Below are 26,680 nucleotides of genomic sequence, written 5' to 3'. Positions count from 1 at the left end.
GAAGAACTCTCAGAACCGCTGCCTAGTATCTTTGCGAAATCGTGGAGGATGGGTGAAGTGCTGGGCGATTGGAGGGCTAATGTCCCAAACTTCAAAAAGGGCAAAAAGGAGGAACCTGGGAACTACAGACCAGTCAGCCTAACATCAACCCCTGGGAAAATTCTGAAGCAGATTATAAAGTGGTCAATCTGTAAGCACCTTGAAAACAATGCAGTGATTTTCAGAAGCTAACATGGATTTATCAAGAACAAATCCTGCCAGACTGATCTTATCTCATTATTTGATTGGGTAACCTCTCTGATAGACTGTGGGACTGCTGTGGACATAATATATCTTGACTTCAGCAAAGCTTTTGACAAAGTGCCACATGATATTCTGATTAGCAAGCTAGCTAAATGTGAGCTGGATAGAATAACTATCAGGTGGATCCACAGTTGGCTACAGAATTATATTGAAAGAGTACTTCTCAATGGTTCCTTCTCAAAGTGGGGTGAGGCAACAAGTGGGATGCTGTAGGGCTCAGTCCTGGCCCCAGTGCTCTTCAACATTATGACTTGGATGAGGAGATGCAGGGAATGCGTATCAGATTTGCAGATGATACAAAATTGGGAGGGATATCTAATACCTTGGAAGACAGAAACAAAATTCAAAGGTATCTTGATAGGGGGCTGAAAAGAACAGAATGAAATTTAACAGGGAAAAGTGCAAAGTTCTACACCTAGATAAAAGAAACCAAATGTACAGTTATAAGTTGGGGGATACAGTAGGGCCCCACTCATATGGGGATTATGTTCCAGGCCCCTGCCAAAAAGCAAAACCTGCCGGAAAGTGGGACATAGCGTGCAATCAGCTGTACAGTATAGCTGATTGCATGCTACAGCTGATTAGCTGTATCGCTGGGAGCTCCAGCCGCCATGCTCCAGCTGACAGTGCTTGGCCCCTGAAGCTCCCCGCTCTCCAGCTGATCGCCCCGTTGGCACTGTATTAGCAGAACGCTGAAAAGCGGGGCCCTACTGTACTTGGCTCTGCAATACCACATGCAAGAAGGATCTTGGGATTGTCGTTGATCACAAGCTGAACATGGGCCAGGAGTGTGATGTGGCTGCAAAAAAGGCAAATCCTATATCAGGCTGCATTAACAGAAGTATAGTTTCCAAATTGCGTGAAGTATTAGTTCCCCTCTATTCAGCACTAGTTAGGCCTCATCTTGAGTACTGCGTCCAGTTCTGCCCTCCGCACTTCAAGAAGGATGCAGACAAACTGGAACAGGTTCAGAGGAGGGCAACAAGGATGATCAGGGGACTGGAAACCAAGCCCTATGAGGAGACACTGAAAGAACTGGGCATGTTTAGCCTGGAGAAGACTGAGGGGAGATATGATAGCACTCTTCAAGTACTTCAAAAGTTGCCACACAGAGGAGGGCTAGGATCTCTTCTTGATCGTCCCAGAGTGCAGGACACGGAATAACGGGCTCAAGTTGCATGAAGCCAGATTTCAATTAAACATCGGGAAAAACTTCCTAACTCAAGTATTTGAAAGGTTGCCGCCCAGAGGAGGTCCAAGATCTCTTCTCGATCGTCCCAGAGTACAGAACACATACTATAGCTTAAGCTGCTGTGAGAAACCAGGTTCATGATTATGATTTTCTGTTCCTCCTATGCCCCCCCCATCTGAATAGATATTCTACACTACCGGAGAACAGCCTGCCTGGCAGAGGGCAGTCGGCAGGTACCAGGCCTGCTGTTTGGTGCATGGCCATAATTGTTAGACAGGGCTAGTCTTTGATCCTAGCATTTAAACTCTGTGGTGCATGCCTTTGAAGTTCCACTCACTCATCCAGTAGCCTTTTCACCAGCGCAGTGCAGGTGCCCAGTGATTATTTGAGTGGATCAGGATGTGGGGTTAAGAATAATGAGAAGGAAGGAATTTACTGCAATGCTGGACACAAGAAAATAAATGGGTGATGGAATTTAAGGCTGAGGGAGAGATTTGAGAAACAAGGCAGTGAGCAACAACAGGTTACAAAAATCAATTGGAGAAAGAATGAGTGTGGAATGGGAGAGGCAGGGGTGAGAGCAGCCGTCTACTAAGTTTACAACACATCCAAAGCCCTGTGAGGAGAGTCTGAAAGAACTGGGCATGTTTAGCCTGGAGAAAAGACTGAGGGGAGATGGCATAGCACTGTTCAAGTCCTTGAAAGGTTGCTACACAGAGGAGGGCCATGATCTCTTCTTGATCGTCCCAGAGTGCAGGACACGGAATAATGGGTTTAAGTTTCAGGAAGCCAAATTTCGACCGAACATCAGGAAAAACTTCTTTACTGTTAGAGTGGTGTAACAGTCGAACCAATGGCCTAGGGAGGTGGAGGGCTCTCCAACCCTGGAGACATTTTAGCATGTGTTTCAAATTGTTTTTATATTGTTTTAAATATACAATTTAAACACATATTTTAAAAACAATTTAATGTTTTTGATTGCTGTAAACCGCCCAGAGAGCTTCGGCTATGGGACGGTATACAAGTGCAATCAATTAATAAATGAATAAGAGGCAGCTGGACAGCCACCTGCCAGGAATGCTTTAATTTGGATTGCTACATTGAGCAGGGGGTTGAACTCGATGGCCTTATAGGCCCCTTCCAACTCTATGATTCCATAAATGGTATTCAGAAACATTCTGCCTCCAACAGTGGTGATAGAACATAGCCATCAGGGTTAGTAGCCACTGATAGCTAGGGCCGGTGTCAGAGGGTGGCCCTGGCAGGCCCTGGCTGAGCGCCTTGTGGTCCAGAGGGGCCCAGAGGAGCCTCTGAAGGACCACTCCTTTGGGTGGGAAGTTGGTGCTCCTTTTCCATGATCCATGGATCATGGAGAAGGAGCTCCCAGGCAAGCCCCCAATACAGATAGCGTGGGCGTCAATAAGCTCACACACATACCCCACCTACCTCTCCTGTCAGTGTGAGTGCAGTGTGCACTGTGTGTGCCTTCCTGCCATCACCCACGATAGCTGGGGGAGGCTTCCTTAAGGGCCTTATGCCTCCACCATCTTGGTTGATGGCAGGCATATGCGCACATCATTCACACAACACGAGAGGTAGGTTGGGCACACGGGCAGGCTTATTAGCCCCATGGCACCTATATTGGGGTGTGTGGGGCTATGGCACTGTTGGCCGGGGAAGCTGGTACCCAAGGGCCCAGTCATGCCTGGCAGCGGCCCTGCTGATAGCCTCCATGAATTTGCCTAATCTTCTAAAGTCATCTGAGTTGGTGGGCATCACTGTCTCTCGTGGCAGTGAACTCCATAGATGAACTATGCGCTGCATGAAGAAGGACTTTCTTTTGTCTGTCCTGAATCTTCCAGAATTCAGCCTCATTGGATGACTGTGAGTTCTGGTGTTATGAGAGAGGGAGAAAAATGTTTCTCACCAGTGAAAAAGCCCATCTTTGTGTCACTACAAGCTAGTAATCATGAGGCTGTAGTAGGACTAGCCAGCTTCCATTTTTTTTTTAATTTTAATGCCCTTACTGGGCATTGGAGGGGTAGTTGTTCCTTTGGGTAATCTGGTCCAGAGTTGTAGAGGGCTTTGTATGTAAGTAACAAGACCTTAAAAGTGTCTTGGTGGCTAATACGCAGCCAGTGCAGATCTCTTAGCACTGGTGTGATATGTTCGTAAGGGGGACCAGTCACCACCCGGTGTTCTGCACCAACTGCAGCCTCCCGATCAACCATAAGGGAATCCCCACATGGAGTGCATTGCAGTAGCCTAAATGTGAGGTTACAAGTGCATGAGTCTTTATCTATGTATCTCTGATAGCAATAAGAAACAAAAACACCTAACAAAACCAAATTAGAAACAGACTCCTAAAAATGGAGCACCTTTTAAAAATGGGAAACTGTCGCAGAACCAGACTTGTGGGGTTTGTTTGTTTTTGCCTGATCAGGATTTTGGGTGCTCCCAGGGAAGGATTTCTTCCCTGAAATGTGTTGGGCCTGGAATAAATCATATTACTTGCACCTGGAGTTTTCTCCTCTGTTGCCTGCACATCAGCCTTAGCAATATGTATTTATTTGCTAGCTATCAGGAGCCTCAGGAGGGGAGAGTGTCCTTGCACTCGGGTCCTGCTTGTGGGCTTCCCCCAGGCACCCGGTTGGCCCCTGTGAGGACAGGATGCTGGACTAGATGGGCCACTGGCCTGATCCAGCAGGCTCTTCTTATGTTCTTCTTATGCTCTTATGTCCTTATTTTTGTACCACACCCTTCCTCCAGTCCAGCAGCAGAAAGCGTCTTCCTCATTTGGAACACACTTTCCTCACCCGTCTCCTTGCTAGACAAACATTTGGGCTCTTCCGCCTCTTGTCCCCTTTTCCTCTGGGATAGATTAGCCCAGTCAATTTCATGCCCACTTAAAATTGTAATCTTCACCCCTGCCTATGTGTTAATGGTCATGTGCTTTGGGCTGCTCAGGACATAATTATACAGCTGACCAGTCTCAGGGTTGTTACGCTGAGCTAAGATTTCCTGTGTACATTATCAAGGCATCCCAGTATGGGTCAGGCGGCCTATCTCTCTACTTGCTCTGACTATTCTAGGTCTGGTCCCTTTAAACCATTGCCGGTGCTTTGGTGCTGGCATCCTGAATCACGTAGGCGTGGGCTGTGCAGATAGCTGCTGCTGTGATGAGGGCTTTCTGAGTCTGGCCTTAACTGTTTGGTGTCTGAGGGGAGGGGAGCAGGGCTTCTGCAGCCAAGAATGGGGTTTCTGCCTCTTCCAAAGTCTGTGCCCTGTTGTAACAATTGCCATGGCATATCTGGTGCCTTACTGCCTTCCCCTTCCTTTCACTCTAGGCACACACATCATTATTAAAATAAGGTAAGAGAAATGAACTTCCTGAATCAGCATAACTGGGATTTTAGAATGCTGGGGTTTCCACTCATTTCAATATTTATATCGTTGTCCAGCCAAGACCACCAATTTGTAGAGTAATTCTATATGTGAACTCAGTTCAGTGGGGCTTACTCCCAAATAAGCGTGCATAGGATTTCCCTTTGGGCTTCTTTGGGAAGAAAGATGGGATATAAATTTAATAAGTAAATCAAGTTTAGCTTCAAAAGGGGGTGAGACAAATCCATGGAGGATAAGGCTATCAGTGGCTACGAGTCAGGATGGCTGCATTCTTCCCAGGGCTGTGGAGTCGGTACACCACACCTTCGACTCCGACTCCGACTCTATTTTTCTACTGTCCGACTCCGACTCCACTCAAGATTGCTTCCAACTCCACAGCCCTGCAAAGGGCTGTAAATGTCTTTTTAAATTGGAAGCTCTCGTAGGAGCATTTTTATCGCTGCCTGAATATGCGCTGATCTTGGCATCACAGCATTTGTCTTCATCTGGGTCCTGTGTCATACACTGACACAAAATGTTTTCCATCTTGAGTTATGGTGAAATGCTCAACTACAGCTGACTTCATGGGAAGCTTCTTTGACATTGTGAATTTATATTTTTTAAAAAATTGTCAATCAAAATTTATTTTGAAGTCGGAGTTGGTACATTTCTACCTACTCCGACTCCACCCAAAATTGCTTCCAACTCCGACTCTGACTCCACAGCCCTGATTCGTCCCTCAGGATGAGTGGGACCACCAGGCCTGGGAATACCAGCTGTTGGGGAGCAACAGTGGGAAAGGGATCTTGCGCTCACGTCCTGCTTGTGGGCTTCTCTTTGGGGCATTTGCTGGGCCGCTGAAGGAAACAGAGTATGGATTAGGTGGCCCCCTTTGGCCTGGACCAGCAGCCCAAGGTGGCTAATGTGAAAATCATAAACTGCAGTAAAAGCCGGTAAACACAGAGACAAGCAGGTAAAAGCCATTCAAGATCTTCGAGAGTTTATTGACCCATCCTCATGTTATGCCAGTAATTTATTTATTAATTACATTTATATCCCACCTTTCCTCCAAGGAGCTCAAGGTGCCATGCATACATGGTTCTCCCTTTCCCAATTTTATCCTCACAACAACCCTGTGAGGTAGGTTAGGCTGAGAGACAGTGACAAGCCCAAGGTCACCCAGTGAGCTTCATGGCTGAGTGGGGATTCAGACCCTGGTCTCCCAGATCATAGCCTGGTACTTTAACCACTGCACTGTCTTCATATAGCTGGCCGCTAGATGAAGGGTGAAAACAGAAGAGGAGGCAATGAGAGCCAGGGCAGAGGCTATTTGCACAGGGCTGCTTCAGTTTACTGCCCAGGATCAGGTTTAATTATTTACAAAGTGGATAAGCAAATGGAAATGCATCTGCCCTGGGGTTTCTAACCCAACCGCTGAAGACCTTGTCTTTCATCAAAAAGATGCTCTTGCAAGTATTTCTGCTGTAAGAATTCCCGAAATGGGATGAGTGCGTATGGCCTCTTCCTGTGAACAGGGATTTAACTGCTGGCATCTCTCTAGGGCAGCCTTTCCCAACTAGTGGACCACCAGATGTTGTTGGACCGCAACTCCCATCAGCCTCAGCCAGCATTGCCAATGGTCAGGAAAGATGGGAATTGTGGTCCAACAACATCTGGTGGCCCACTAGTTGGGAAACACTGCTCTAGGGCAACCTGGTCTCCCTGCAGCCCTTCCCCGAGGGAGGAGGGAACAAAGGAAGAATGCTGCCCCAGAGCCCATCAGCAGCCTCAGGTGGAGGATAATGGGAACATGTTGCCATTGATTTGGAAAGTGTTCCCTCAGTGAAAGATGGTGCACCACTGTGCATCATTGAGGTTTTCAGACTAGATTAAAGGTGTCTGTGCACAGATTCCGTCCCAGAAATGAAGGGGTAGGTGGGTGGGGCACTGGGGCACTGGCAAAAACGGAGAAGTGGCTGCTGTCAGTGGGAAGGTGGGGCTCGTCTCTGATCAGAGAGCCATGTTTTATACATCCTGTGTTTTTATTGGCCTAGCAGGCCTTAATGCTGCTGTACAGGAAGAAGGCAAGCCTTTATTTTTTCCTTTCTGATTCTCTTTTGTTGAAGGAAGCTCATAATTACACCTTGATGTCAATAGCTTGGTGTACCTGATTGCGGCCTGTCTAGGCACTCTGCATTCTGCACCAGCCGATATTTTTGGGAATTCCAAGATGAATGCATCAGGTAGAGTGGCAAAGAAATAGGGTTTGGGTCTTTTGACAATCTCTCAGGGTGTCCCTTCATTGTCTTAAGCACAGCAGTCTTAAAATGTACTTGTGTGAGCCTCTGTCACTGTGAGTAACAATAAGCAATTTCTGATCCAAATTCATTGTGCCTAGCCCAGAGCTGCCAAACATTCCCCCCCTGTGAGCTCACCATCCTTAGAAGTGACTTATTCACAACCATTGAATGTGTAACAGCAACCTCTTAACACTTTTTAATTAGCTGTCCTCTCAGTTAGCTGTCCTCTCATTTGCAGAACCTTAGAAAGGAATACACAGAAGATTTAAGGTACTTCCCTTCCCAACACACACTTCACCTCCTAGCATGGTCAGAAATAATGGTCAATTTTCAAAAGATGACAAAACCCAGAAGAGAAGAATATGAACAGTAATTGGCAGGGTGCAGAAAGTGATCAAATGCCAAGAGCTGATACCCTGCAACAGGGAGTGAACTGCAGGGGCATCTGGAGCGCAAGACTTCCCCAGGCCTCAGAGGTGGGATGTGGAGACTCTGGAATCTCATTCCTTGTGTCTTTCTCATTTGTTGCCTTGACAGGTTGTTCTGAAAGGTCACACAAGCCCTTCACTGCTGTCTGGAATATTTCTGGGCACTTTGGCAAATGTCGTTGATGTTCTAGCGCTGCTGAGTGTCAGCTGGCTCCTCTGGAAAGCGCTCGGATTTGTGTTGGAAATGAAAACTCCGATGAAGGATAAGTTTGGGAAACTTTAGACAATTGAACTGTATTTCTGAGGGTATAGAATTTGAGGAGGAGTGCAGTAAACACTGAATTCTTCATGGTCGGTAGCCAACATGGTCCCATTTTTTGGAGCAGCCGTAAGAGCTCTTGCTGTGCCAAGACAGGCCAACTAAAGCCAGTACTCTCTTTGCTGGCTTTTACAGCTGACTGCCTGGGGGACTGGCAGGGGTTGGTTACCTTCCCACCTATCCGACACCAGCCCTTCCCAGTTGTGGCCTGCATGGCTCTCAAGGTGATGGCTGCCTGCCTTCTCTATCTCAGAAGAACGTACGTTGGATTGCTTTTCCTCTGCACACCTTTTCATTCTTCATCCTGCCTTTTGAGCACATTCTACATTTCAACTTTCCCAAGCCTGCATGCATGATGACAGAGCTTCTTGACTTCTGCATCTGCCAGTGTCATCTCTTCTAGTTGGCATGCTAATTCTCTCCCTCTTGCTGGGATTTCTCCACAGAAGGGTAGAGGACCTCAGTGAAAATGGGGCCAGTGAGGTGGGGCGACCCCAGTGCCGATGTGAAGGGGACAGCAGGGATTCTGTGGGTTCTACAAAAGAGGAGTGAAGGGGATGCCACTTGGTAAGAATTTCAATTTGTTTCACTCTCAGTTGGCCCACAAACACCTTAGAGCAGGTATGGGAACCCTGAGATCTTCCAGGCGTTGTTGGACTGTGCTTCCCATCAGCCCTGACCATTGGCCATGCTGGCTGGGGCTGATGGGAGTTGGAGTCCAAGCAGCACTTGTAGGGCCACAGCTTTCCCCATCCTTGTGTTAGGGAGACCAAACGTGGCCTCTCAGACCAGTATTCATGTTGCCATTTCAGGTTTTGGTGGAGGTGGTGGATGGGGGAAGGAACGATGTTCACACAACGGCCCAAGGCCTCTTCTGGGATGAATTCCAGATTTTAGATGACCAAGAAAGCAGCATTTGTAGTGGTTAGTTTTTGTACCTCAGAATATGATGAAATGTAGGTGTTGCTAAGGCCTAATCACTGGTGTGAAACGTGGGGTGAGGTAGGGAAGTCCCGTCCGCTCTCAGTGGGATCTCTGGCCTGAATAACGGTGTGATCTTGCAGGAGGATGGGCAGGGAGGTAACCCTTCTGTTGCTACAGCAGCCGGCTCAGAGCATCCCACTTCAGAGTTGGTGCTGCCTGGTCTCCTGGCTTTATCTTGGAGTGCCCTCTGCTTTCCTAATTGCTGTGTATCCTGCTCCACTGTGCCAAACAGTGAGCAGGCCAGCAGGCATGCAGTATGCACGGTTGGTGTTTCAAACTTCACCACCAGGCTCCTGGGCATAACTCAAAGTGATGGCTTGAACACTAGAGGCCTCAATGGTTTGCGCTCTACCTCTCTGAGAGGCAGCAGCTGCCTGTCCTGTGAATCACTCATGATCTCGGGACAGCAATCACCCCGGTGCGATGCAGGCGCCAAACCACTGCCTTGAGAAGGCCTTTTGTTCACGGATTTCTACGCTAGCGATTCCCCTTCAACTTCTGTAGGATGCGTGTTACAATTGGCCAAGTAAAAGCAGCCACTCTGCTGTTCTTTTCTTAATGCAACGTAACAGCAATAAAAACCTTGTTGGCTACTTTCTGCTTAATAGTGCACACTGAGTTTTAACTAGAAATGTGTGAGAAGTTTCCAGAGACCAGAAGCGTAGCTGTTATATAAATCTAGACCACTAACTAGATTTGATTATTTTTTCAGCCTGCTGTGAAGCATATTATGAAAGAAAACTTGGACCATCTTGGTATAGTATTCTACTGATTCTTGAAAAGCTGGATTTCAGAAAGAAACTGTGGCTTTGCTGCCATCTAAAGGTCAATGGGTGCATTTGCTGAGAACCTTTTTTATCCAAGTCCGATTGAAGTAAACAGATGACGGAGTAAGAGTGTACATGCAGTACACTGAATCCTAAGCAGTTTGCCAGTAACTGCTTGCTGAGTTTTTGTTGTTATGTGCCTTCAAGTCAATTATGATTTATGGTGACCCTATGATTCAGTGACCTCTGCAGTTTGGTCTAAAACCATAAATAAAAACCAATCAATCAATCAATGACCTCCATTAGCATCTGTTGTAAACCACGCTGTTCAGATCTTGTAAGTTCAGGTCTGTGGCTTCCTTTATGGAATCAATCCATCTCTTGTTTGGCCTTCCTCTTTTTCTACTCCCTTCTGTTTTTCCCAGCATTATTGTCTTTTCTAGTGAATCATGTCTTCTCATGATGTGTCCAAAGTATGATAACCTCAGTTTCATCATTTTAGCTTCTAATGATAGTTCTCCTTTAATTTGTTCACCCAATTATTTGTTTTTTTCGCAGTCCATGGTTTTCCGCAAAGCTCTCCTCCAACACCACATTTCAAATGAGTTGATTTTTCTCTTATCCACTTTTTTCACTGTCCAACTTTCGCATCCATACATAGAGATCGGGAATACCATGGACTGAATGATCCTGACTTTAGTGTTCAGTGATACATCTTTGCACTTGAGGACCTTTTCTAGTTCTCTCATAGCTGCCCTCCTCAGTCCTAGCCTTCTTCTGATTTCTTGACTATTGTCTCCATTTTGGTTAATGACTGTGCCAAGGTATTGATAGTACTTGACAAGTTAAATGTCCTCATTGTCAACTTTACATAAATCTTCTGTTGTCATTACTTTAGTCTTTTTGACGTTCAGCTGTAGTCCTGCTTTTGTGCTTTCCTCTTTAACTTTCATCAGCATTCGTTTCAAATCATTACTGGTTTCTGCTAGTAGTATGGTATCGTCTACATATTTTAAATTATTGATATTTCTCCCTCCAATTTTCACACCTCCTTCATCTTGGTCCAATCCCGCTTTCTGTATGATATGTTCTGCATATATCAACAGATAGGGTGATAAAATACACCCGTCTCACACCCTTTCCTATGGGGAACCAATCGGTTTCTCCATATTCTGTCATTATAGTAGCCTCTTGTCCAGAGTATAGGTTGCGCATCAGAACAATCAGATGCTGTGGCACCCCCATTTCTTTTAAAGCATTCCATTGTTTTTCATGATCTACACAGTCAAAGGCTTTGCTGTAATCTATAAAGCACCAGGAGAACTGCTGCCAAACTGAAGCACCGACTGCCCCTTATCAATCAATCCCAGCCTTCCTCGACCTGATTTTACACCACAGTTCCCATCAGGCCCAGCCAGCATGTCTAATGGTTGGAGATGATGGGAGTTGTAGTCCGGATATCTGGAGGGCACCAGGCTGGAGAATGCTGATAGGTGATGATCTCTAGCTTAAGCTTTTATGCATCCTCCCGCTTTATTTATTTATTTGATTTCTATCCCGTCCTTCCTCTCAGCAGGGCAGCAAACAAAAGCACTAAAAACACTTTAAAACATCATACAAACAGACCTTAAAATACTCTAAAACAAAACAACTTTAAAAACATTTTTTAAAAGCTTTAAAAACATCTTAAATAAAAAGGGTTAAAAAACATATTTAGAGGAAAAAAAAGGTTTTAAAAAACATATTAAAAAGCAATTCCGACACAGACGCAAACTGGGATAGGTCTCAACTTAAAAGGCTTGTTGGAATAGGAAAGTCTTCAATAGGTGCTGAAAAAATAACAGAGATGGCACCTGCCTAATATTTAAGGGGAGGGAATTCCACAGGGTAGGTGCCACCACACTAAAGGTTTGTTTCCTATATTGTGTGGAATGGACCTCGTGATAAGATGGCATCTGCAGGAGGCCCTCACCTGCAGAGCGCAGTGATCGACTAGGTATCTAAGGGGTAAGATGGTCTTTCAGGTATCCTGGTGCTGAGCTGAATAGGGCTTTGTACACCAAAACTAGAACCTTGAACTTGGCCCGGTATGCCCCTAAATGCATTCTTAAAGAGTGGTGCTGGGTAGAACCTTTCTCAGGTGTTCTCCTGGCTGAATCTTGGCAATGTCTGGTAGGAATAGATGTCCATAAGCATCCTAACATACTGTTCTGCCTCACGCTGAGAACCGATAGTTTTCAGAGTTCTGTTTGCACTCTTTGAGTCTTAAAGGGGCTTTCCTTTTAAACTATAGAGAATTCCTTCTATAGGTAGCCTGAATTGAGATGTTTGCCAACACCAGAAGGCCCAGGCCAGGCACTCCATAGTTTGTCTAGGCCTGTGTTGCAGGTCAAGATGGTGCTAGTAAGACTGGCCTATACCTGTACTCTTCCTGTATCTTGGAAAGGTGTGGTTGTTCACTCCCTGCCATTTCTAGAGCCTTGAGCCAGACTGGGAAGTTGATGGGTCAGCTTATCGCTCCTGATGGAGCACAGTGACTGTAATGCAAGGAGGGTATGAAGAGCCAGCTAGGCTTGTGTTCTTGGCAGGATACACCCCGAAAGCAGGTTAAGAAAATGTCTCGAAGGAAGTAATTAAAGGCTCAAGGGAGCCTTGTGCACATGCACAGTTTCATATCTCCATCCATTTAGCCCTTGTTTTGGCACAGAGGCTGCCTTGTGTTGCCGTAGTGGATGTTCTTCACACCCTCTTTGGTTCTCCTGCATATCTTGATAGAGGCAACCGTGGTATTCTTTGGCTTTTCCTTGCTGGAATGAGGCTGAATGGTGGTCATGGGAGAGACACTTTTCTGCAGAGCTTGTGAGCTTTTTTGGAGGCTGGATCCCAGAATGTAATGTGGTGAGACTGCTACCCTATCCTGAGGCTGTTGACTTCTGGGTTGCCCTAAGAGGCCATCTTCCATCCTACTTAATATCTTCATGAAACAGCTGGGTGAGATTTTCTGGATATTTTGACTGTGGTATCATCAGCATGCTGTGAGCACACACTCTGTCCCATCTGAACCTGGAGAGGCAGCGGATGTTCTGTCCTAAAGCTTAATTCGGATGAGGAGGAATGTTGGCTGGAGATAGCATTGATTTCCAGGGTAGGGTTCTAGCCGCTTTTACATGGAATTGCACTTCCTTGAAGACACAGGTGTACAGCTGTTTTATCTGCTGCTTCTCAAGGATTGTCTCAGTGGTGCCCAAGGGTGCTTTTATTAGCTGAGGGTTGCACATCAGCTGTTGCCTTTCCTAAACAGAAATAACCAAACCTCAATAATTGATGCTTTCTTCACATCTAGGCTACATTACTTGGGTATATGTGGTTTATGTGGGACTGGCTTCCTCTGAAGAATTCTTAGAAGCACCTAGTTCAGAATGTGGCTACCAGATCGTTGACTGGGATGGGCCAAAGAGAAAATGTGATGCCTGTCCTGAAACAGCGCCATTATGGTTAGTTTCTAGGGTTAATTGAAAGTGCTTGTGTTGATCATTACATTGATCTTACATTGCCTGGTTCCAGGATACCCAAAGGGTCCCCTTTTCCTGTATGAACCTACCTACATTTTTAAGATGTCGCTTGGAGGTCCTGCTTTGAGTTCCTTTGCCACGGGGTGGGGAGACTGTGGCACTCCAGATGTTGCTGGACTCTTAACTCTCATCAGCTCCAACCAACATGGCCAGTAGTCAAGGACAATGGAAGTTGTAGTCCAATCCCAGACCATGCGGGACCTCTCCACCTACCTCTTCTCTCTTTCTATGAATGAAACCAAGATGGCGGTGGAGGCTTCTCTAAGGGGCTGATACCCCTGCCGCCATCTTTGTTGATGGCACACATGCGTGCTGTGCTGCGTGCATGCACACGCATGCCTTGAGGTAGTCGACCCTGCTGAGGATGGCAGAAGGGGAGTGCTACCCCCACAACCTAAGGAGGGGTCCTTCAGGGGCCTCTCTGGGCTACAGGGGCCCTTGGCCAGAGCCTGACCTGGCTGCCCTTTGGCGCCGGCCCTGCCTTCCAGGCTGTTTGGCTGAATTTCGTTGTTAGCTTTTGTCCTTGTTTGTTGTTGCTTAACTGTTTTTTAAAAAATTGTTGGGTTATTTTTGTCCAGCATGTTCTACTTTTACTGTGTTTAGATTTTAATGCTGTTTGCCACTTTGTAGATGGTTTTGGTTAAAAAAAACCCCAAGATATAAATACTTTAATAATAAATAACAGGCATGTATTGCAAAGGTTATCATAAAGGTAGCAGCTTGCTTAGATTACTCAGAACAGGTAATGTGGGAAGCAATGAGCTTAAAATCTGGAAACCTGAAAGTTTTAAGCACCTGAGGATCTGTTTGATGGGAAAGTGGGCAGTGGGTTAAATGCTGCACTTCTGTGGCTGCTGCTTGGATCCACACCGTCAGTCTGCCCCACCTTGACATTTTTATGACTTTTTGGGGAAATGCTTTTGTTACAGTTCCAATTTTCAGCTGCTGTCTCTTTCCCTGCTCCTTGGTACTGTAATGGGGACTTCAGCAGCGTATCCAAAGGGGGATGTGTTAGAACATTTCCTCATAAAGTTGGGGGGTGCTTCTGTGTTGTAATTCAAGCTGTCCTCCTTGTGGGCCTGTGTGCAGTTACAGCCAGGATCTGCTGCTGGCAGAAGGGCTTGGCTTCTCTTTCACTGTGCTCGGGTCAGGGTGAGCCTCCCATCTCCCTTTGGAAAAACTAGCAATAGTGTTGTCTGTGGAGACGGCGTAAAATGGGAGCAATTTCTTGTTTCCAGCACTAGATGGCAGTGTAGTTTCAGAATGCCCTTCCGTAGCACCGGTCCCTCTTGGCAGTGCTGGGCCCTACTGCCTTTTGGCTTGACTTGAGCAAGCGCTGCACTCTGCTTCTTCCTGTGGCTTTTACATGGCCTCACCGGCACAATCGTAGCCCTAAAATGCAAAGTTCGTTGCCTTGGAGAGACTGGCTTAGATCTCCCCGTCGGTTGACTTGGACTCTCTTTTTGGGCACTCCTTACACGTGTGAGCAGGCAGGAAGGGATGCCCCTCCCCCCAAAGGCATGGAAGAGGACATTGCTAAAAACACTTAAGACCTGCAAGATGAAAAACCCCTTTAAATACGTTAAGCTACAGTAGGGCTTTTCTTATGTCTTTGCTTCCCTTCCTGCAAGAGAAAATATTCTTGGCAAATATTCTGGCAAATGTTTTGCATCCGTTTGCTTAACGTTCCAGCTCTTGAGTTCCACTTTACTATCGGTTCTCACCTTCTGTTAGTTTGGTTAACTTAATTTGGAAGATTTAGATACAGTACTCTCTCCTCACCCCTGCAATGGTGCAGTATTAATCAATAATGTTATCTTTGTGAATTGACTGCTGTCTCATTAGCCAGGAGGATGAATTTAGTCCCTATTGAGAAGAAGAAGAGAGCAGTCCAGTCTGTAGAAATGGTTTCCCTTCTGGTCTGGATTCAGAAGCGACATGGTGAAGGAGAAGGGCCAGGATAGGACTGCTGTTGAGCTGCTCTTACTGTGCAGGCCGCTGCAAGGTAATCTTGAGGCAGCGCAGCAGATTTGGCAAGACCCATCTCGCCCACAGTGCTGCCCCAGTATCTGCACATGAGGTCATTTAAAATGTTGCAGTTTATTTTTGTTTGCAGTTGCTGAGGTTAAGCCAGCTGTGTGCCTACTTGCCAGAGGGAGAGGGCGGCCTGGGCAGTCTGTATGCCTCATGCAGGCTTCCGAAGGGAAGGGCTGAGCGACTGTTTCAAACATGGATGCTTCTGGGCTCCTTCAGATCTTGTGTCTTGCCGGCTTTGTAAATTGAAGGGGAAGATGAGAACTGGGGCTCATGAGCAACGTCTTTCTTGCCAATGGGGGATTTTGCAGTTGACGGCAACTTGAGTAATGAATTAAGCCTTAAATGTTTGCGTAAGGGTTATTATTGATGGCTCTGCCCTTTGTAGCTTGTGTAGGCCAAGCTCATGGTAACTTTATGAATAGTTCAGAAGTTTACATCCTCTGTGCAAATATCGGACCCGTTGAGGTCATGCCTGTCACGCCACTGTTTTCCTCACTTGAGTGGGGCTTGATCAGGAGGTGTTCCCAGTGGGTTATGGCCAAGGTACTTTACTTTTCACTCATTCTTCTATTCCTTCATTTTCCCTTACCTGTGCTAAGGCATGCAGTAAAGCTGAATGTTGGAAGATTCAGGACAGACAAAAGGGCTTCTTCAAGCACCACTTAGTTGAACTTTAGAATTCGCTCCCACAAGAGGCACTGACAGCCACTAACTTGGATGGATTTAAGGGAAGATTAGACAAATTCGTGGAGGAAAAGGCTATCAGTGGCTCCTAGCCATGATGGCTATGCTCTACCTCCATAGGCTGAGGTGGTATGCTTCCAAATACCAGTTGCTGGAAACTACAGGAGGGAAGTGTGCATTCAGGTCCTGCTTGCAGGTTTTCCCATGGCAACCGGTTGGCCACTGTGAGAACAGGATGCTGGACTAGATGGGCCATTGGCCTGATCCAGTAGGCTCTTCTGATGTTGTTTAGACATCATCCACCCAGCACAGGGCTGCATTACCAGGTTGCAGGAAGGGCAGCATGCAATAAGGCCACATAGGCTGGAGCCTTCAATGGCACCCTTGGAGAAGTGGCCACATTTTAAAAGAACCAAAATCTGCAAGTTTCAGCCAATGCTTGGAAAATGTGGGCTGATGATATGTGGATGGTTTGTGAAAAATGTATTGAATGCCATAGAACTGAGTGCAGGACAGAGATGGGGTTGCCATTGACAATAATATAAAAATCCCTTTGTTTTGTTCCATTTTGTTTTGTGTGGTTTGACACATGGGAGAGCTGATGAATGAAAGCCTCTGCCCTTCTTAGTAGAGGGAGGCAGGAAGTCCAAGGATGTCTTTCATCCCACCCACTCCCTTTCCTAGCCACTAGCCGCTCTGACCTGTGGCAAATGGTCGCTTACCTGGGTGCTTCAAACCCATTAGGATACAGAAGGAATGTTCTTCACCTGATGATTTGTACCCTGCCCCTCTTCTTCTGGGCATTAGATTGCCACATGGAGCCAGTGTGAAATTGCAGTCACCAAGAATGGCTTTTGGAAAGACTTTGCTTATTGATCTTGCTTGAGGTTCAACTGAGCACCATACTTGGTGGCTAGTGGTAGGATGTTGCTTGCCTGACTTCCTTGAGCTATGTGAGAGTACTTGTTCTGCAGGTACCTTATGGTAACAATACTTGGTTTGTTCCTATTCTGTTTGTGATGCATCCAGGTCTGGTTTATGTAAGTTGGCATCTTTTGTGTGTGTGTGATTGGGGGGGGTGTTCTATGTGGGCCTTTACACATAAATGGGTAAGTGGGTGGGCTAGATTCCATTGTTTTCTCGTTGCTTCCAGTCCATGCAGGCCAACCTTTATATGTTGACTGACCCACAGTTGTGTTTCTCTCGACTGGTGGATAGCATGTGTTGTTCTTCCGCCACCCGCACTGTTCCCCCTGAAGGCCTGGCTGTGCTGGAAACATCATGCAAGGAGAAAGCAGAAATGAGTGACGGACACCACAGCCACTTCAACCTGAGTCTGCCTCTCATTATAGCGCAACACTTTTCCCTGCACGAACACTTTCAAGAGACTCACACAGCATGGCTGTGGTGCGCTGCTGGATATCTCCCATTCTGACGGCCAGTGTGTTTTGTTTACAGCACATAATAAAGATGATTCACTCAGTCTCTTAATATTAACCAGCTTGGAGGGGCTAAAATTTTTCTTCCCTGGTTGTAGGGCTTGTTCCCATCATCGTACACATGGTGCAAATCAACTGTCCTTCCAACTTGAAAGGGCTTGGGAGAGGCGGGCTCACTTGCTGACGCAACGCTTTTGTACTTGGGGAATTGTTTCCATTGTGTCCTCAAAACGGAGGGAAACGAAAAGTGTCGCTCGTGGCCAGCTCTCTCTCTCTCTCTCTCTCTCTCTCTCTCTCTCTCTCTCTCCATATTTCTTTCTCTGTTTGGGGGATCTGTGTTGGCTGCAGCGCTGCTGGCTTGCCTGCTCTCTGGGTTGCTCCCTGCATTCCCTGGCACTCTCCAAGGCCATACGCTGGCTTCTCCCTCCCCCACCTTTCTCTTAGCCTCCGATGACAATAGGCATGTTTCCTAATAAGAGCACTGCACCAAAAAGTGTTCTTCTGTGGTTTTAAACTAGAGTTGTTATTCTTTATTTCCTTCCTGACAGAGCAGTGTCTGGACTGCTGGCACTCTGCACCTCCTGTGTTCTTCTCCAAGGTGGCTGGCTGGCTGAATTTATTTCTTTTAAAAGGCTTGGCCTTCACAGCCTCTTCACTGTTCGTAGCCCAGACTCTGGGCCTGAAGCCTTTGGGCATATTGACCAGAAAATCTTAGCAGTGCAGATGGCCGTCTTGGGGTATGGTGGCTGAGGTCTGCATCTTCTGTTTTTTCCTTGATAAAAGTTGGCTCTCATGTTGTCCTATAAGCAATGTTTTCATTCATGTTGGTTTACTAGATCATGTCTGGAGGCCTTCAAGAGGCAGCTGGACAGCCATCTGTCGGGAATGCTTTGGTATGGATTCCTGCATTGAGCAGGGGGTTGGACTTGATGGCCTTATGGGCCGCTTTCAACTGTACTATTCTATGATTCTCGCTCTTTGCTTGCTTCCACTTGGTGGTTGATTCATTTCTGTTGGCTGTGTTGGCAGCGAAAACTAATTTGTATTCCACGTTTGAATGCTGAGATCCAGGTGGTCTTGCTCCACTTGAGTCCTTGATTGGCTGTGGGTTTCCAAAATAACCTGCTGGGCTACTTATTTTGGTACACTGTCCTGTTGTATGGTGAAGAGGAGAGAAGTCAAGTGGGCCATGGGAGCACTTCTTTCTAGTGTCGTTCTTTATTTAACAATAAATGGAGAAAAGCCCATATGGAAGACTAAAACCCTTATAGAAGTGAAAAAATAATATTGAAACCTCTGCTTGTAACTGTTTAAAACTACAGTAGGGCCCCACTCATACAGCAGGTTACGTTCCAAACCCCCGCTGAAAAGCGAAAATCACTGAAAAGCAGAACTCTGTCAATAAAATGGCGCCCGACGTTCAGCTGCTGAGCGCGTCATGCTGAAAAATGCCATAAAAGGGGAACAAGCACCGTATGAGTGGGGTCTTACTCTAATTGAAAACCGCTGTGTTAGAGGAATGCTGAAAAGCGGGGCCCTACTGTACCCTTTTTCCAAAGAAGGGTTTTTATTCATTGGAGTAGTGGGAGACCTCAGGGTTGGGAATTTTGTGTAAGTAGAGAGAGACTACTCCCCAGAAGTGCGCTCTTGCAAACTTGTTCTTGGAATTGAGTCTGGAATGGATTTGAAGTTTGTCCTGCTCAGCCCAACCAGCAGCAAAATCTCAAAGTGTGTGCGCAATGTGGAATGCCTGCCATAAGCGGAGAGCAAGATGAATGTGCCTGCAGGTAAAAAACTGGTTTAAGTAACGCACAGCCAGATGATTCAAGCAAGTGAGTGGGAAGAGTGTATATTTTTTCCTTTGAGGTTGGCAAAAGTACTGGATCTGGAGGAGTGTTCCAGTTAACTGCCATGGCCTGGGGTCACGGTGGTTAATTGAAATCAGAAGATTATGGTATTGGCAGACAATCTAGTCCATTCCTCCTCTTTACCCTTTACCACCCATCTGCTTCCTGGCTTTGACCCATGAAACCCCAACACACTTCTTATGACCTGAGTTCTTGGGACTGCATCCTTCTAATCCCGTTCTGCTCCCTGAGGCCAGTGGGCAGTCCAACAGTACTGTGGCTAAAATGCCCCTGCTAACTCCATGGGACAGATGCATAGAGAGGTGACCTTGGTTGCTGTGGTGCTCTCCCCTTGGAGACACTCTGAAATCTGGGTATCTTCTGCTTCCTATTTTCTCAGGATTTTGATACCTGAGATGGGCCTGCTTGGTTCTATAGTGTTTTATTCTAGGGATTTTTGCTTATCTTTTGGTGTAAATATTCTGTAGTTGGCCTTGTTGATTAGAAGAGGGCAAGCCACATTTCATTAGTTTATGACCCCACTGGAAAAAGAGCAGGTCTATTTTTGGTCTTTTCCCACATTGCGTAGCACATGATTGGCATGCAACAAATGCCAGGAAAAAAACTAAAAGCTTAAAGCTAAGGGGGATATGTAGCAGCTGTTATAGCCCAGTGGGGAGGAGGGCCTGGCTGGGAGTCCAGCGTCTGTGAGTTCAAGTCCCCGCTCGTGTCTCCTGGGCGTCAAGGGCCAGCTAAAGATCACCCCCACAGTGAGTGGCTCAGGGGTTATGTGCCCTGCCACCGGTGCAGCCGTGGGCAAGCTGCAGAGTCCCAAGGAGCCCAGTTGCCCCCCAGCTGGCAGTTGCGGACAAGGAAGGGGCTGGCTTGTGCAGCTGTGGCAAGCTGAGCAGGCCTTGGCCAGCTGGGGAGGACTAGCCTCAGAGGGAGGCAATGGTAACCCCCCTCTGAATACCGCTTACCGTGAAAACCCTCTTCATAGGGTAGCCATAAGTAAGGATCGACTGGAAGGCAGTCCATTTTCAAGGGTGATATGCAGGAAGGGGGCATAGCTCTGTGACAGAGCACATGCTTCATGTTGCAAAATGTCCCATATTCAGTCCCAGGCAGCATCTCTAGGAAGGGCTGGGAAAGCCACTGCCAGTCAGTGTAGGCAATACTGAGCTGGAGAAACCAATAGTCTGATTTGGTATAAGGCAGCCTTTTGTGTTCCTAATGTTAGTCATATTTAGAGCAGATCCACTGAAATCAGTGCACTTAGGTTGGACGTCTCCCCAAGTGTAGACCCACCAGCCAGCCATTCAAAAAACCCTTCTCTCTTCCCCCACCTCTAAAAGAGCCCTGTAGGGATGTTGGTGATGTCTTCTCTGTCCCAGCTGCAGATTCCAGAGCTGGGAAAAATGCTGATTACCAGGTTTGGGAGTGCCTTGGAAACTTGGTTGGAAGGCAGTAGGTAATGTGACAAGTGTAAGACAAGGATAGCAAACGGCTTGCTACCTCTGGTGGGGATGTGAGCTAGTTGGCCGGCTGACACTAATGGGGCAGCTTTGGTTAAGCCAGGCTTAGTGGGAATGACTCTGGAGCTGGTGGCACTTGCTCCCAGGGAGAAGACGTCATTGTTGGGGCAACTAATGAAGAGGCTGCAATGGAGCCACTTGTGTCCTTTGGTTGTGATCACTGGTTCCGTGGCCGAATCCCACAAGCACATGCTTCCTGTTCGCTTCCCGCAATGTTTTCCTCCTGTTTGAATTGGACGTGGCTCCCTTCATCTCCTAACCTAAACTTCATGTCACGCTCCTAGTAACTGCTTTGTGTTTTTTGGAGGCAAGAGAAATCTTTGTGTAGAGCTTGCTTTCATACTATTGAACTAGCATCCACATCCACATGGTCCTGGGATTTTCAAATGCTCCTAATGCTTAGTTTGGTCACTAATAAGATGACTTCCTAAATCAGCCTTTCCCAACTAGTGGGCCACCAGATGTTGTTGGACCACAATTCCCATCTTTCCTGACCATTGGCAATGCTGGCTGAGGCTGATGGGAGTGGTGGTCCAACAACATCTGGAGGCACACTAGTTGGAAAAGGCTGTCCTAAATGAAAACTACACTATGCGTATATACTACTAATTTGGACATAAAAGTATATTGCTGCAGAAATTTGACAAAAAGAAAATTCTTCCTAAAGTTGTGCTGTGCTGTTGTACTTTGCAGCTCATTAGTATGTGTTATGTCTGGATTACCCCAGTTTGTATAACTACTCGAAAATACCCCTTGCGCACCTAATGAGAAGACATGATTCGCTAGGAAAGACAGTAATGCTGGGAAAAACAGCAGGGAGTAGAAAAAGAGGAAGGCTAAACAAGAGATGGATTGATTCCATCAAGGAAGCCACAGACCTGAACTTACAAGATCTGAACAGGGTGGTTCATGACAGATGCTCTTGGAGGTTGCTGATTCATAGGGTCGCCATAAGTCGTAATCGATTTGAAGGCACATAGCAACAAGAGAAATACAAAGGAGAAAGAAGATTTATGCAACTTTACATTTGACAATGAGGACATTGAACTTGTCAAGGATTATCAATACCTCGGCACAGTCATTAACCAAAATGGAGACAATAGTCAAGAAATCAGAAGAAGGCTAGGACTCGGGAGGGCAGCTGTGAGAGAACTAGAAAAGGTTCTCAAATGCAAAGATGTATCACTGAACACCAAAGTCAGGATCATTCAGACCATGGTATTCCCGATCTCTATGTATGGATGTGAAAGTTGGACAGTGAAAAAGGCGGATAAGAGAAAAATCATTTGAAATGTGGTGCTGGAGGAGAGCTTTGCGCATACCATGGACTGCGAAAAAGACAAATAATTGGGTGTTAGAACAAATTAAACCAGAACTATCACTAGAAGCTAAAATGATGAAACAGGTTATCATATTTTGGACACATCATGAGAAGACATGATTCACTAGAAAAGACAATAATGCTGGGAAAAACAGAAGGGAGTAGAAAAAGAGGAAGGCCAAACAAGAGATGGACTGATTCCATTAAGGAAGCCACAGACCTGAACTTACAAGATCTGAACAGGGTGGTTCATGACAGATGCTCCTGGAGGTCGCTGATTCATGGGATCACCATAAGTTGTAATCGACATGGAGGCACATAACAATAATAAATTCTGATTGGGAGTTCACACGACGGGTTTAAGGCCAATCAGGAGCATGCTGTGAAATAGCTTTGTGCAAGGGTAGCCAATGTGGTGCCCTCCAGATATTGGTGGACTGCAACTCACATCAGCCATAGCCAACATTTTCAATGGCCAGGGGTGATGAGAGTTGTAGCGCATTGTCATTTGGAGGGCCCCTGTTGGCAGCACCTCTTTTCTCCCCCCTCCCTTCACAGTTCTTGGTTCAGTTAGCGTCCATCCTCTGAAGGCAAGGTAGATGGGCATCAGTCCCATTTATTGGGAGTGGGTAATTCATTGCTAGTGAATTCTTCTACTTTTTGGAGAAAGATAAGGTTGATGGGCTGGATATTAGATCTGTATTTGGATGACTTGGCCCAACAAAAGTCTTAAAGGTGTTCATGATAAAATATACGTTTGCAGTATCAAAGTTATCACTAAAGACAAACAGTGCAAGCCCCACTGTGTGGTGGCCCTTGAGCTGCCTGATTCTCTGCACTAGTGGTATTGGTTTGTTTCTTGGTTAGTGTATTTTAGTTATATCATGGTTTCCTTGGTCCCCTCATTTAGAAATGGGGTGATTGGGCCAACCTGCCTTTTCAGTCTAGTGGTCTTTAATATTCTGTATTTGGCACATACGTATGCAGCACTGTTTCCCCATGTCTTGCTCTCCCTCACCCCCTGCCCCGTCCATCCCTGGTGCCAGTACCCCAGGAAAGCATTCTTGATCTGTCTTGCCTGTGTCTCTAAGGCCTTTCTGTTAGCCAGCAGTTCCTTGGCTGGAGGGCAGCTAAGGGTATTTGAGAAGGGTCAAAGCATGCCTTTTACAATGTAGGTATAGCACTCTTTAACCATCTTGATGGCTAAAAAGCGTTGAAAGGTGCCTTCAGGTATGTGTCCTCTAGGACATTCTACCCATACTTGATGCTTTAATATTGTGAGTTGCCTTTGAAACATTTTACACGGTGCTTGTATAGTTCTGTTTCTGTCCCATGGTGAGCATGTGACACTGGTTAGGCTGGTGACAAATTCCTCATGGTTCATCTTCACGGTGAGGAAGATTTCAGCTTGTGTCTCCTCTGAACGTAGCACTTTGCAACTGAGCTGCACAGAAGGACTTTTTCTTGAGGTGCCCCTTAACAGTTTTCCCCTGGCAAAACTCCCACGTCAAGTGAGGGTTTAAAGGAAGGCTGGCTAGCTTAGTGGTGGTCGTAACAATAGCATGCCAAGCCGGCCCTCCAGTGCACTCTGCTCTTCTGCCTCTCTGCTCTTGCCTCTCTCTGCTGCTGTTTCGTCCTGATGCATCATCTTCTATGACTCTTCAGCTCCACCATCTTTCCAGCTCTCTCAAGACTCTGCCCTCATTACTCTTGTTGCTAGGAATGGCCTCCCAGATCCCCTGTGTGATGCCCCTTCTCAAAACCAAGGAAAGCAAAGTAGTGAGAGCAGCAGGGCATGAGTGCAGCTTGCAAATGCATGTCTAGTGTGGATGGTGGGCATTTCGGGATTTTGCTATTTTATATTTTGATTGGTTGATTGTATTGATTGTATTTTTCCTAAAGTTTTGATTACTGCTTTGTGGGCCTTTGGGCCAAAAAGGAGTACATAAATAAGCAAACCATAACCACCTTCCAGTGAAACCTCTGGTGCCTCCCCCCATCCCAGCTCCTGTGCCCGTACTGTCGCTAAGCCCAAGTATCTTTAACTGAAAAAGTGGCCCATGCATCTCTGTATTATCCCTGCCTCCACTTCCCTGCCCTTAAATCTGTTTTCCCTGTTGTTACATGTTAGACTGTGAGCTCATCGGGGTATAGATCTCTCCTTTTTTTACTCTGCACAGCGCCATGCTCATCGATGAAGGTATATGAATAAAAAGTGTGTCATTTTTGTCTGTCAGTGTCACAGGATGTCCCTTGAAAAATGGAGTGTTTTCCTTCCTTCTGTTGGCGCTGGGGAGGCAGATTTGAGGCATTCAAACTCTTACTGACCTGTACAAGAGCATGTTGTGACAATTCACATACTTGTGCATTAAGCAGTAGTTCACTTTTTGTTCCACTTTATTTTTAACTTTTCTAATAAACAAAATGCTAATGCTTTTATGTATCTTAATGAGAAGAAAATGTCTGGGGATTAAAAACCACCATGGCCTATTTTGCCTTTTTAATTGAAGTCCAAGCTTTTGTTCCGTTTATTAATTGAAACCAAAAAGCAAAACGCTTTTCTGCCACAGGAAGTATTCATGCTGTCCCAGCACATGAATTCTTTGGATCTGCTGCTTTCCCAGTTGCCTCCTCCTCCTCCTCCTCCTCCAATGGACTGTAGTCAGTAGCTAATCATTTATGGCCAGCAAAGCAGCTTACAAGTGAAGGAGGTACACTCAGATCTTGCCTATCAATAGACCCTCTGGGCTGGGCAGTCTGTGCTGTTTGCGGACACCGTACTTTGTTGGGACCAAAACCACCATTTGCCTTCTGCTTGCCTTGTAGGAAGGTGTAACTGGAGTACCTAAGCGGATTCTGTTTTATCTCTACAAGTGGCCTGCAAGGGGGGCGGGGGTTGGCTGAGGGAGAGAGCGACTGGCCCGATCCAATGCAGGAGTCCCATGCTTGTGTTTAAGTGCCACCATGCCCCAACTGGCTTCTTGAGCTGCTCATGAAAGGCGTCTGCAGTCGTGGGGTGGGGAGTGATTCTCTGTAACAGTGTGCACCACTTTTTGAGATACTTTGTTTTTTAAGATGTTTCTGGTGTTTTATTGCTTTTTGTTTGCTGCCCTGGGCTCCCTGTGGGAGGAAGGGCAGGATATCAATTTAATAAATAAAGCCTTGGGTGACCTGTCAGCTCACAGGTCAGCAGAGGTAAGTTTAAGCTGTTAGAATTGCAGGTCTGAAACTTTGGCAACCTTGCCCTCTAATCCAGACCTGCAGTTCAGACCACAGCATGGCATGAACAGAGAGCTCAGGAGGAAACAGGTTAGAGTTTTCCTCTCCTGTTTCTATGGTAATATAAATGCAATAAGACATGGATATGCAGTCATTTTATTTCCAGCCCTAAGATCTTGAGGCAGCCAGGGAGAGTGGAGAGGCTCGTCATGTCCAGCTGGGTTTCTGACTTCCGCTTGCTTTAAAAATTCTTTGGAACTTGGTGCTGTGGCTGAAAGTCATCCACTTGTGCCTCTGGCCATATTCTTGGCTTCCACTGATTGCCGTCTGATCTTTATACTCTCCAACTCCCACCATCACTCCATTACATTCTAACTTAATAGTTATTTGCTTCCTTCCTGTCCTGTGAAGCGTTTTCATGGTCTTCGCTGCGTTAGTCATAGAACCATAGCGTTGGAATGGGTCTTAAAGGTCATCTAGGCCATCCTGCTCCTGATCCAGGAAACGCATTACTCCAGCATCCCTGAGAGGTGGGCATCCAGACTCTGCTTAAAAACCCTCAAATGAAGGAGAGCCCATCGCTTTCCGAGGCAGCCTGTTCCACTGTCAAACAGCCGTTACCAACAGGAAGTTCTTCCTAGTGTTTTATCTAAATCCTTTTTGTTGTAACTTTAACCCATTTGTTCAGGTAATGCCCTCTAGAACAGGGATAGCTAATCTGATTCCCTTCAGGTGTTGTGACCCCCAACTCCCGTTAGCCCCAGCCTGCATGGCCAAAACATCTGAGGGGCACTACCCTGGTTACTCCTGCTCTACAGTAGGGGTGGACAACTGGATCTGGCGGGTGGGCCAGATCGTTATCTCCCCCCCCTTCACAGCCCTAGTGGGGTTGCCCATCTGGCAATTACCTGACATCATGGTGATGCCAGGTGACCCCTTTTTGCTCGCATAGGTTTGCAGAGCGTTTTGCAAGGGACTTCAGAAGAGTCAACAATCAGCTCATTGTTGGGTCTTGCAAAGTGCTGCACAAGACCCACAAGGTGGCGCTTTCCACAGGATCTGACAATCAGCTGATAGCTGGGTCTTGTGGAGCACTTGGCACAGGGCCCCACCATCTTACTGGTGGTGCTTGCAAACCCCCTTTTGCCTGAGCCAGGTTGTTCTCTGTCCCACACCTGATATCATATGTGACGTAGGGCAGGTGGGCAAGGCTTGGTCAAAATGGCCTTCCAGGCCAAATAGGAAGGTCTGGCAGGCCTAATTAGGCTTGTGGGCCGGAGGTTCCCCACCCCAGCTCTACGGCAACAGAAAACAAATTTACTCCAACATTTATATGAGTGGAACGGAAC

At 46.5% G+C, this 26,680-nt stretch overlaps 1 protein-coding gene across 5 annotated transcripts in view; it reads left to right on the top strand.

Annotated features, from left to right (window-relative positions):
- EXOC6B (exocyst complex component 6B) overlaps nt 1-26,680 on the top strand; it is a 306,373-nt gene that overhangs the window by 18,818 nt on the left and 260,875 nt on the right. Inside the window, exon 1 of one of the 5 annotated variants that reach the window (XM_061583686.1) lies at nt 8,332-8,493. The exons of the other annotated variants lie outside the window; for them this stretch is intronic. Within the exon in view, the coding sequence (XP_061439670.1) occupies nt 8,396-8,493 (98 nt within the window). The 5' untranslated portion in view covers nt 8,332-8,395. Of the gene's footprint in view, nt 1-8,331; nt 8,494-26,680 lie in introns of those variants that run through there. 5 annotated transcript variants of the gene reach the window in all.

Source organism: Rhineura floridana, chromosome 9, assembly GCF_030035675.1.
Source record: "Rhineura floridana isolate rRhiFlo1 chromosome 9, rRhiFlo1.hap2, whole genome shotgun sequence".
NCBI lineage: Eukaryota > Metazoa > Chordata > Lepidosauria > Squamata > Rhineuridae > Rhineura > Rhineura floridana.
The sequence above is the reverse complement of the archived record's forward strand: the minus strand, read 5'-3'. Positions and strand labels throughout refer to the sequence as shown.